The sequence below is a fragment of the Rhineura floridana genome, chromosome 14 (assembly GCF_030035675.1).
Source record: "Rhineura floridana isolate rRhiFlo1 chromosome 14, rRhiFlo1.hap2, whole genome shotgun sequence".
Taxonomy (NCBI): domain Eukaryota; kingdom Metazoa; phylum Chordata; class Lepidosauria; order Squamata; family Rhineuridae; genus Rhineura; species Rhineura floridana.
The window spans coordinates 21,442,462-21,455,398 of NC_084493.1; the positions used below are offsets into that span (position 1 = coordinate 21,442,462).

Here is a 12,937-nt window from a genome sequence, read left to right on the forward strand (position 1 = left end):
AGTCCTGCCTCAGTTCCGGCTGAAGCTGGAGTCTTGCTCCAAGCCAAACGCTTCCTGCTCTGCTGAACAAAAAGACACTGATCATGGGACAGAAGGGACATAGATCAATGGAAGAGCATCTGCCTTGCATGCAGAAGATCCCAGGTTCTATCCCCAACATCTCCAGGTAGGGCAGGGAGAGACTCCCTATCTGAACTCCTGGAGAGCCACTGCCAGTCTGTGTAGACAGTAATGAGCTAGACGGACCAATGGTCTGACCCAGTATAAGGCAGCTTCCTATGGTCTCCGGATTAACGGAGAGACTTTGGCCACATTCACACTGTACATTTATTCCATTATTATTCCACTTTAAACAGTCATCCTGGGAAGTGTAGTTTGTGAAGGACGCTGAGAGATGCTAGGAGATCCCTGTTCTCCTCACAGAGCTACAATTCCCTAAGTGATTTAACAGTCAGTCCTTCTTTCCAGTGAACTCTGGGAATTGCAAGCCTATAAGGGAATATGGCTTTCCTAAAACCTATCAGCACCCTTCACAAGCTACACTTCCCAGAATTCTTTGGGGAAAACCATGACTGTTTAAAGTGGAATAATAGTGGAATAAATGTACAGTGTGAATGTGGCCTTTAAGCGTACCATCCGAGATTTCATGGACAAAAATAGGGACATGCACATCACTATCCTCAGGGCTGGCATCAGCACCTGCCATCCTTGGGCAGTTGTCAGGGTCTAAGTGCCCCAGTACGGTCTCCAGCTGATGCTTATCTTGTCCTCCCTGGATTATTTTCTTCTGGTCAAGCACTCCAGGGGGAAGGTGGATGCAGACACCCCTTAATTTCCCAAAGTTCAACTGACATAGCTCCACTCTGGAGCATTATGAGAAATCAGAGATGCCTTGTCGCTCGGATGCCACTGCCGCCAGGTAAACCCACCTGGACCCACGGACAGAGGGTGAGGCTCACCAGAAGGACACTTTGCTCAGAGCCCCCACACACCTAAAGCCAGCTCTTATACTCAAGTCAAGGGTGACTTTTCCCAAGCCCTGCTGAAGTCTGTATTCCATTTCCTCTCTCTTGTATTTACGACTGTTCTGCTTGGTTTTAAAAGCCAAAGAGGGGGTTGTCCTTTTAACAGGGACAGAAATAGGCCAATGCAACTGTGTCAGCTAAACCAAGAAGCTCTTGCCTCAAAGTGGCCTCCTATGCCTTGGATATTTTTGTTTCCAGGAGGCTTAGAGGCAAATTTCTGTATATTTCATTTGTTCCTCTGGGAGAGCAGCGCAAGACCCATCGGGATATTTCACTGCTGAGCTGGGCTTTGAGTCGAGGGTTCCTGCCTCTAAATCTAATACTTCATCTCACTGGCTTGTGGGGCTGGGATGGAAATGGCTAGCCTTTCTATCTCTTCTCATGCCCCAGCACACTGCACCTACCAAATGCCTCTCCGCCACTGATCTCTTGAAAGACACAGGAGCCCTCTAATGGGTAGCAGCTGGCCGCACATGCACTGGCAAACAGGTTCAGGAGCTGTTTTTTGGGTAAAGAGAGTGTCATCCTCTTGCAAAGGGATTTATCCTGTTCCACTGAGCCCGGCTGAGGCAGCTTGCTTGTTCTTGCCTGTCTATTGATTTTTAATCCCTCACCAATTACATTTTGTAAGTGGGTAATTTATTTCCCAGTTCCCTTTGGGACCCATGGAGCTTTGGCTGGCACCAGCTGAGTCGTGTTTAATAACTACATCTCTCTCTGAATACACTGTTATTTACCCAGCTCAAGCAACTGAACCCCGGGAATAAAACATCACTGGGTTTAAAATACCGATCCTCGTGCATATTTGTCTGTAGACAGGCGCCATAGGGAGTAGGGAAGAAAGTGGAGACAGACAGACAGACAGACAGACAGACAGACACACACACACACACACACAGAGAGAGAGAGAGAGAGAGAGAGAGGAGGACATCAGAGGTTTGCCAGAATCTACCTATGTGTGGTTTGATGCAAGCCATCTCTTCAGTCTTATTGCTGTTTCATAGGCTGCCTATGTTGCTTTCAGACCCCATTCAAAATGCTAGTTAAGGCATAGGGGCAGAGGGAAGAGAGGGAGGGGATATGGGCAGGAAGGAAAGGATGCAGGTGGGATAAATCTGCATCTGTACTGGAATTGTTTTAAAGACGTTTTTGTTGTTTCAGCATTGTTGTTTGCTGCCCTGGGCTCCTTTTCGGAGGAAGGGGGGATATACATTTAATAATACATAAAAATAAAGAAAGAAAGCAGGGTTAGCTGACGTGGTGCTAGGGGAGCCAGGGGAGAAATTTGGTTCCAGTTGCATTTAAAGTGGAATCTATCAAATCTGCACACCCCAAAACAATGTGTGAACCAAAACGCAGTCATTCTTCAACACTCGCACTTCTCTGAATTTTGCAACGCAGTTCTCCAGCCAAATAGTGTACCAAAATGTGTACGCTAGGCTCAAGTGTGCATAGGATGCATATATTAATGAAATTAACATAGCTAAAATGCTTGTATTAGTGAAAAGTGCTTGCAAAAATATGTATATTAGGCAAAATTGCATATAAAAATGCAGAAAAAATTGCTGATGAATTTTCATGAGAACTTAAAAGAAAATTGCAGACTGATGTGGAAATGTGGAGCACCTTGGACAGCTCTTTGAAAGTTTGGACTCAAACCTGGAGCAGATTCATTGCCAAACTAATATCTGAGCCACCAGCCTCCACAGCTGGCCTCCCAATTTTTGGATTCTGCGAGCCAGCCTGACATGGTGGTGGCCAGCTTAAGTATCGGATTTTGGCCACTGCTGTAAAAAGCAGAGCTGGGGAACCTTTGGCCTTCCTGATGTTGATGGACCACAACTCCCATCATCCCTAATCATTGGCTGTGCTGTCTGGAGCTTATGGGAGTTACAGTCCAACAACATTTGGCAAGCCAAAGGTTCCCCAGGCCTGCTGTAAAGTGCAGAAGATTGATTAGGGTCTTGCATGCAGCCCTCTCTCCAGCCAGCTACCCCATTCTCCAGCAGCTAGCTAGCTAGCAGCTCTCAGAGCCACACAGGATTCATTGATTTGGGAGGAAAAGGCGTTAAAAGGGAAAAATTAAACCAGACAAGGGCCTGTGAGCTTCCAGAACTTATGGAATATTAAGGGCAGCTGCACCATGTAATGCTGAGGGTGTCAGTTGAAAATAACAACAGAATATGCAAGGGATGATAGAGTGAATAGATCTGTTCAGTAGATTGGCCATCAGAAGCGGCTGGTGGCTCCATGTCAGTGGGGCAGTGGAATCCACTCTGCGTTTTAACCTGAACCTTCAAGGAGCTGTCCAAGGAGCTTCAGCTCCTTGAAAGTTTGGACTAAAACCTGGAGCAGATTCTACAGCCCCGCTGACATGGAGCCACCAGCCAGCACTGGTGGCCATGTGTCCCACTTTAGAGAGGACAGTCCTTTGTTTGAAGGCATCCTCTGTTTGAAGAGCTGTCTGGTCTCTTTTAAAGAGAAAGAACTACAAGAAGAGATAGAATGGGCTTTGAAGCTGCTAATCATCAGTAAACCCCTGGATAGCAGGCTGAACGGGCACACAGGCCACCTTGTTCCAGCTCCCCCACTACAATGAGATGTATTTCTATTCAAAGTAATTTCTATTCAAAGACATTTCTAAATTTACATGTATAATGTAAATTAACGCATGCTAATTTTATGCAAATCAGTGTCTTAGTATCCCCTTTTGTCCATATATAAATATTTGCACACACATATACATACATACATTTCCTCTTTTTTGGTGATGGTCTAAGTGGCAGTCCTACTGATCAAGCACCTGACAGCTTATAGCATCACTCCCCTTGAATTGTTAACTGTATTTTATGTATATTTTAATCTTTTGTGTGCGTGTGTTTATTTACTGTGTATTATGGCATCCTGAGCCGCCCTGATGCCCTGCTGTAGGGTAGAAAGGTGGGATAGAAAGATGTTAAGCAAAGAAACAGTAAGAATCCTGAAGGTGGGAAATGCAGTGGTGCAGGGGAAAGCAATATACAAAAAGTAAAAGGGGCTTCGTTAACCAACAGGGTGGGAAACACAGGACCCGGAATGTCCATCATCCATTGTGAGGAAGGAGACAGAAATACAGTCAAAGGCAACTCAGGAGTAAGGGGAAGAGCAATGGCTCAGTGGTAGACCGGAGTGGCCAGCGGAGCGGGACAGTGCTACTTACCTGGCTTCCCAACGCAGAGGTCACTGCCGGTAACTGAGAGGGAGAGAGATGAGGCAGCGGGGAGTCGGATGGTGCGAGTGCAGCAGCGGAGCCAATCCAGCACACCTGCCACTGCGCCTGCAGAGCATTAACCTCCTGGCCACCTTGCCCCTCTTGGAAGCTAGGTTAAGCAATGCTGCCCTATTCCATTCTGCCCCACTGGCTGCTACTAGTGGTAGAGCATCTGGTTTGCATGTGGAAAGTCCCAGCTTTAATCCAGGTTGGACTGGGACTGGCCCCATTGGAGAGCCTTGAGAACTGCTGCCAGTCCATGTACTGAGCTCAATGGACCATTGGTCTGACTCAGTGTACAGCAGATTCCTATGTCTAAAACTTGAAGAGCCAGATGGGTTTTCTCTTCGTTTCCTCAGTGAGCCAGATGCTGTTCCTACTGACCACAGTTTTGAACACACAGGATGATTTGGAAGTAGCCACTGCTTTCATTTTATGTCCAAGTAAAGGGGTGCCTAGAAATCTGTGCTAAAAAGCAGCAGATTCTACAGTCAACCCCCCCCCAAACAAAGACTAGAATAGTCATGCAGTTTTGCATTCAAATTTGCTTGCTTTGCAAGCTTTGCTCTGATTGCAAAACTTCAGTTATCTTACACAGCATCTTTTGAAACTTACAGTCTCTCATAGGGATTGAAGGAGTGTATTTCTGGAACCCAGGGAAGGCAATGATGCTAACCTAGGAAGGCCAGTTATGCTGATGATCTAGGCAAAATATTAAAAACCAACAAGCTTATAAGGTTCAGTGTCTTGAGATCTCCCTTTCATCTACCCCAGGAAGGCTTGAGGCCTCAGAAGAACATAATGTGCCTTATACTGAAACAGACCAATGGTCCATCCAGGGTCTCAGAGAGGGGTCTTCTGCTGCTATCTGATGTCAATTTAACTGGAGATGCCGAGGACTGAACCTGGGACCTTCTACATGGAAGGCGTGTGCTCTGCCCTGGGGAACTATTGCGGGGAGGGGGTTAGCAGACACAGGAAAGATGGGGCAGACATTTTTACAAGTCCTAAGGCTGGTTTGTGAAATTTCTTTTTTTTCCAATTCTTCCCCAAGAAAACTGATTAGGGAAGCTGGTCCGTCTCTAAATTTAATTAAATGCGCATGTCCAGCCCTCATGATTGCAGAGCTCAGTTTGACTGTATTATGGTAAAAGCTCTACAATGTAGCTTTTAATGCGAAGCATGATGCCAGTCCTTGTTCTAAGGTGCACTATTGCTTAAATAAGATGGTCCAGTATTTCCCCTAGAGGGTGCTAGTCATCCATTGGCTACAATCCCTGCAATTTCTTGAGATGCAAAAAGAGCAGTGGGCCATATAGCTAGCAGAACCTGGGCGTTAGATCCAAACTATCAAGGCCAGATTATGGTAAACTGGTGTACATACCGATAACCCTTCAATAAAGAATTCTTAATTTTTTAAAACAGCAACAACAGATAACTAGAACAGCATTTTTCAAGCAACTGAGCACACGCCTACTATGATTCACTTTTATGGCTAATGGAAATGACTGCAAAGGCTCCAGTTCCCAGAGCGCAATCTGCTCCAACTTTCTCTTGGTTCATTGCTCCTAACGCTGCATTTGCAGGGGTAGTCAACATGGTGCCTTTGGACATAACAATACCCTTGAGGTCTTCCCGTGAGGCCTCTGAACTTGCCTCCTCCCCACTCACTGCCCCCTTGGCCATGAGGTAGTGGGGGTGTTTACCTTTTTCTCCATTGAAGTACATAGAATTGAAGAAGGAAGTTGGAAAAGTTACATTCTTTCCGTTTCCTCTTTCAGCTCTATGTGCTTTTCAAGATTGCTTGGAAAAGCAAAGCGGTTTGTGCATGTGTTTTGTATGCACACATGTGCACTTTCTCTTTCTGTGGGAAGGGCTGATTCAGGAAGGGAGGGGGCAAGAAGTGACTAGAGGGTGATGCCCACAGCACTTGCTCAATAATCCAAATATGCCCACATGCCTAAGAAGGTTGGTAACTCCTGCTCTACTCCATAAAAAGCTCTGGGGTGGAGAGATGCTGGGGGGGGGGGAAACAGCAACAGAAGCATTTCAGTTCCAATAGAGTGTATATCTGGAATGGTGGCAGGGCTGGCCCTATCTGTGGCCAGAGTAAGGCAGCTGCCTCAGACAAAAGATTTTGGGTGCTATGAAAGAGCAACAAAATGTAACTTATTCAATTTGTTACTATTGTATTTTTAGTTCCAGGAGAGAGAGAGGTGCTTGTGGGATTTTCTGCCTCAGATGCCAAAATCACTTGGCTTTGGGTACTATGTGCCTTGGCCACATCCACATCGTATATTTAAACCACTATGATACCACTTTCGCAGTCATAGCTTCCCCAAAAGAATCCTAGGAACTATAGTTTGCTAAGGATGCTGACAGCTGTTCCCTACACAGTTACTAGAGGTTACTACAGCATGGATTACTGAGGGAAGGCTATCCAAGCCCAGGAATGGCCATCGCTGGCAGCCCCACCATACCTGGAGAAAGGCACTCTTTGCCACTGTTGCCACCTAGGCCTTAAGCTTCAACACTGGATATAAAAGTGCCCCGAAGCTATGTGCTGTTTCCTTTGGGGGGTGTAATTCCACCTACAATAGGCCATAAACCCAATTTCCAGACATGAGACCCACATACCAACAGTGCCTCCATCTTGACCCAATTCAGCATTGGCTGACTGATTAATCCAGCCCATTATATCCCCAGGCACCGACTCAGCATCAGATTAGCTTCATCTGGTTCTAATGATGAGCTACAGCCACACTATACCTTTAAAGCACATTCAACCCACATTTAAAGCAGATGCCCCCTCCAAAGAATCGTGGGAACTGAACTTTACCAGTTAAATGACAGAAGACCCCTCACTGAGTATAATTCCCAGCACCCTTAACAAATGGCCATTCCCAGGATTATTTGGGGGAAGCCATGTGCTTTAAATGTGTGTTGCATATACTTTAAGTGTACGGTGTGACCATTAATGAGGCTATGCAACCCAGCTGGGTACGGTGTGAGCCACCACCTGGGTTCTCCCCTGCTTCCTATTCCACTTTTCATTACAATTGTACAGGGGGCTTCTATGTGGTCTCCCATCCAAGCTCTACCCAAGGCAGTGCAGCAATGAGATTGGAGCTGCCCGGACCAGTGGAGACAATCTGGTACTCCCACTGGAGCATCTGTGCAGCCCTGAACATGATGCCACCCTGGCCCAGATCTTTCCAGGTAAGCTGTAGTGATGCCCATGTTAGGAGGGCAGTTCTGCAACTGCCCCATTATGACACCTGCCACTGGTTCATGCATAGGTTCCTTCTGTTCCTTTTCCACATTAATCTGTAATTTTTTAAAAAAAACCACATGAACAGAAGAATGAGCTAGCCAGCCCTGCCCTGGACAGCAACTGCAAGAACTTGGCTACAGCTGTATGTATAACATACATTTTTGTATGTTATTTTCACTCATATATTCATTATTATGCACACTTTCCCCTAAAGTATACATTTTGGTAAACATTGGTTGGTTGGCAAACTGCACTGCAAAAATTGAATAAGTATGGATTTTGAAGAATGGCTGTATTTGGTTCTCAAATTGTTCCAGAAAGTGCAAATTTGATTAAAAAAAGTCAATGTACTGCCTTCAAGTCGATTCCGACTTATGGCAACCCTATGAATAGGATTTTCATGAGGCTGAGAGGCAGTGACTGGCCCGAGGTCACCCAGTGAGCTTCATGGCTATGTGGGGATTCTAACCCTGGTTTCCCAGGTCATATTCCAACATCTTAACCACTATACCACTAGAATGAGAACTGAATCAGATTGTTTGCCCATCCCTGCTGGGAGATGAATACCATGTTTAGCCTCCCCAGGCCTTCTTTACTGCACCTGTTGCTGTACCTGGTGAACTGCAGCCTGCTGAGGAGACAGAATAATGAGCCAGCCAGCATAGCCCTGGAGAGCAACTGGAAGAACGTGGCCACAGTTGTAGCTGCTTCCAGGGCGAAAGCCTATTGTGTGGGCTCTTGTTTGTAGAAGGACACTGTGTTTGTGGTGAGAGCACAAATGCAAATCATGAATGTGTGATTTATGGTGTGCCTGTTTTTTTACTGTATGTTTCTATTGCTTTATTGTATTGTACTTCTGAATTTGTATTGACAGTCACGTTATCATATTTTGTTTCGTATTATTCTCATCACTGCTTTGGGGGCCTTGGTCAAAAAGCAATATATAAATAAACCAATGAAGGAATGAACAAATGAACATTCATATTTAACTATGCATATATTTTATCTCAATGAACGTATTTCAAAATGTATTTTATTCTAAAATAGGCATTTTAAAAACATATTTTGGTAAAGTTTTTTTCCCCTGCTGAGAGGAGTATAATACAATGCAGAGAAGGGCGAGATCCAATGGATAATTAAGTTCCGACCCACACCTTAGTCAAGCAGGTGCAGATGAGGCCAGTTCACATCGGAATTCACAGAAATAAAATGCCTTGAGCATCCCTAATCATTGGCTGACAGAGTTCCAACTGTTTGGTTGGCCCACCTCTTGCCTCACAAGTATCATCAGTGAAACCTATTACTTGGCAACTGCCAACAAGGGACAACTTTTGGGGGGCTGCCTGGACACACTGGGCCATAGCTCAGTGGCAGAGCATCTGCTTTGCATGCAGAAAGTCCCAAGTTCAATTCTCAGCAGCTGGTATAGCACAGTGGGGAGGAGAGCCTGGCTGGGAGTCCAGAGTCTGTGAGTTCAAATCTCCGCTTGTGTCTCCTGGGTGTCAAGGGCCAGCTAAAGATCACCCCCACAGTGAGTGGCTCAGGGGTTACGTGCCCTGCCACCTGTGCAGCCGTGGGCAAGCTGCAGAGTCCCAAGGAGCCCAGTTGCCCCCCAGCCGGCAGTTGCGGACAAGGAAGGGGCTGGCTTGTGCAGCTGTGGCAAGCTGAGCAGGCCCTGGCCAGCCGGGGAGGACTAGCCTCAGAGGGAGGCAATGGTAAACCCCCTCTGAAGACCGCTTACCATGAAAACCCTATTCATAGGGTAGCCATAAGTCGGGATCAACTTGAAGGCAGTCCAGGGAGAGATCCCTGTCTGAAACCCTGGAGAGCCGCTGCAGGTCAGTGTAGAGTAGACAATGCTGAGCAAGATGGACTAACGGTCTGACTCAATATAAGGCAGCTTCCTAGGTTCCTAATTTGCCTCCGTCATGGATCGAGTGGCTTTCAGCTGCTCAGCCCCATTCCTTTGCCTCAGGTTGTCAGTGGGCTCTGCTGTCTAGGAAGCAAATGTGACTAAAACTTGATGTGGGACATGGCATACAATCCAAATGCAGCATTATCATTTCCTTTTATTGTAATTGTAGGATATGGCCTAAAGACTGTTAGTCTGTGAACTCAACTTTGCTGTTAGCTGTATAGTTCTACAGGATCTCACTATTTATCTGGCTGTCTTGCTGTTTCTCCTAATATCTAAAATGTGCTTTTATATTCCATGCTCACGTCACCATTTTCAAAAGGTCTGATTTCATGCAGAACTCCTTAACTGAATTTATTGCATGAAATATGCAGGACCTCCTCTTGTGTGTAGTAGGTGAAGGCCAAAGGCCACACCAGGAAAGACCAAGGATGCGGGCAGAAAATATTAGTGGAATAGTCCTGGGACCTTATGGACACCATGTTATGTCTGTCTCTGAACCGATGCTCAAATGTGGTTGCATTGTGCCAATGGCTTGTGAGCTATTTTGAGAGCCTCTCAGAGCTATGAAGCAGGATATAAATGTTCTGAATCAGAGACGGGGAACCTATGGCCCTCCATATACTGTTAGAATATAACTCCTGTCATCTTTCACCATTGGCTACGATGGCTGGAACTCCGGGCAGCTGGAATGCAAGAACATCTGGAAGGCCACAGGTTCCCCATCCCTGTCTGAAATAAACAATCTAACTAAGTATCCTGGGAATGAGAGCAGTTTGGTAAGGACATGGCCAGAGTGCTTGGCTTTCACCTGAAGGAGCACCTCTCTCTATATCAGCCCAAAGATTGGTAGAGAGAAGCCCTTCTTGACATTTCACCATGCGGAGATGTACATTACATGGTGATGCAGAAAAGGCCTCATCAGTGGTGGAATGCCTTCCCCCTGCAACAGCGCATGACACCAATACTTTGTTCCTTTCAGCACCAGGTAAAGATCCATTTGTTTGCCCAGGCATTTGTAGGACCCTAATGTTTACAGTTTTCTGTTTTTTGGTTGCTTTTTTTATGTTAAGGTTTGTACTGTATTTTTTTGACTGCACTTTTTGGTTTGATTGTTTTTGGGCGTATACATTTTGGGGGACTGTAATTTGTGCTGTGCCCTGCCCTGAGATCTTATGATGAAGGGTGGGTTGGAAACATTAAACAAACAAAAACCTCCACTCGTTCCTCAAATCTGTAAAATGGGAATGAGAATGATGTATCTTGTGGACTTCTGCGTATGAACAAGATGTGGGCTATCTTCAATCCTTTCGCTTTTTAACAGCTTTTTAAAAAATGATTCTGTTGCCCATCTCTTCCTGCTTCTGAGTCCTTCCGTTGGCAAAGTGCCCCACTACAGATGCAGCCATCAAACTGAGAAGGTGCAATAGAGTCCCTTGGGTGCCTCCACAAATACATGCATGCTTCCTCTTTGAGCATCCTCCACCTGGGGCTATCAGCAGAAGTTTCACAGAGCACCTAAGTCCCAAGCGGCTTTTTATTTATTTATTTGTTCCAGAGTCACTGTGCTTGATGTGAGGGGTGGAACAACTTCATCAATCAATGGAGAATCGGGCTGAGGCCAACTCCTCATTGATTTCTGGGGTGTTTTATCTCAACTTGTGCTGCACCTCAAATGCAATAATCCACGGTGCTCTGACATTTTGAGGACAGGAACAGGGTCTAACTGCAGGCAGAAGTGAAGAGCCACCCTCAAGGCAGCTTCAAAGCAGTGGCCTTTAAAATCCAAGTGTTGGCCCCAGCCCAGCTCGTAATGAGATCAGACAGAGGAGGAGGAGGAGGAGGAGATATGCTTAAGACTTCCAGATTCAGATGGGACTCTCACTCCTTTAAAAGCCATCAGATTAAAGAAAATTAAAATTAAATTTCACCTAATGCAGGCCTGAAATTTCTCAAACTGAGAAAGTTTGGCTGGGTGGGAGGGGGAATGAAAGAGGCCCTGAAATCCCCTCCCCAGCTAATTGGAAGGCTGGGGGAATTTTACGGTGATTAGAACTCACAGCTACCCCTGGAGCTCCTCCTGGTGGCCGCTAGTTGGCAGCTGCTATTTTTCCACCAGAGTGACAGAACATCACAACATAGCATTACTCTAGGAAGGGATTTTTTGGTGAGGAGGGGGGAAAGAGTAGCCACCAACCAGCTGTCTCCATCCCCAAAAAACAGCTGAGAAGCGTCCCCATCCCAATTTCACCACCACAAGTAAAATACAGACAGATCAGATACCATCTCCCCCAAGTGAGCCTTGATATCCTCTTTAGAGGCAGTTGAAGGTGGTCCATTAGGGTGACTGGGGTGCTGCTGCCCCACCAACTTCAGTCTGGCCTCAGCTGGCCTCCATCTGCCTGACTTGCAACCAGTCCAGTCTAGAATAAGTTGGCTCTGCCTGTCATTGGCTCTAGCTCTACCTACCGTTGGTCTCTCTGGTTTCTGCCCCACCAGTCCCAATGGGCACCAGCTACCACTGTTCAGAGGCCCTGGCTAGGGCGCCCCTGGCAAATGAAGTGAAACAGATGGCTACCACAGAGAGACCATTCTCAGTGCTGGTGCCCCAGCTCTATTATCCCCCTCAGATATGCCCTTCCTAGAGAGGCTTGCCTGGTGCCTTCTTTATCATCATTTTGGCATCACCACTTGAACACGTTAAAAAAAAATCCCAGGCCTTTCAAGAACCTGTGATTTTGGTATTTTAAACTACTGTTTATATGCTATGTATCTTTACTCTAAACTATAAATATTGCTCTCTGCAGGATTTTTTTCTAAAGTTGCAATTTGTTGTTTTATGATGTTGTATTTTAATACTGTATTTTATATTCATGAGCAGTCGAAAGGACTACCTGCTGAAAATAGATTAGACCAGACAGACAGACAGACAGACAGACAGACAGATAGATAGATAGATAGATAACCTGACCAGAGTAGGGCTTCATTAGGATACATGTAAGCAAAGCTATCATTAGCCTAGAGTTACAAATGTGAATGGAAAAAGTGCAAAATGTGGTGTTAGATACAGAATTCATTGTCAGGATTGTCCCAGCATCCTTTCTTATTGTTTACGCTAGCTGTTAGCCTCTCCGGCTTTAAAGGAAGGGTTGCTAGTAGGTCTGTGCATGCCCCCATCTCTTCCCAACCCAGATCCAGCCTTGAATTGATTCATGGGTTCTGCATAAATCAGCCTGATTTGGTTCGGGCTTTGGCTGACTTTGGTACACAGCCCTACTAGCTAGCCTGTGGGAAATGGTTGAAAAGTCAAATGAGCAGCTGAATATTTTCTCATGGTCAGTGAAGAGGATAGAATTTCAGTACCTTGCATTGTTTCTTGCCTCTCCCCATAACTAACAGGAATATTATTGTGTGCATTATGCACAGTAAGAAAATGCATGCAAATATGCATAATTTATACAGGTGACATCCAT

At 45.7% G+C, this 12,937-nt stretch overlaps 1 protein-coding gene across 1 annotated transcript in view; it reads right to left on the bottom strand.

Annotated features, from left to right (window-relative positions):
* CELF6 (CUGBP Elav-like family member 6) overlaps positions 1–12,937 on the bottom strand; it is a 239,295-nt gene that overhangs the window by 55,616 nt on the left and 170,742 nt on the right. Inside the window, exons 4-5 of the mRNA XM_061595758.1 lie at positions 10,072–10,079; positions 8,879–8,901 (exon numbers count right to left, since the gene is read on the bottom strand). Of these exons, the coding sequence (XP_061451742.1) occupies positions 8,879–8,901; positions 10,072–10,079 (31 nt within the window). The remainder of the gene's footprint in view (positions 1–8,878; positions 8,902–10,071; positions 10,080–12,937) is intronic.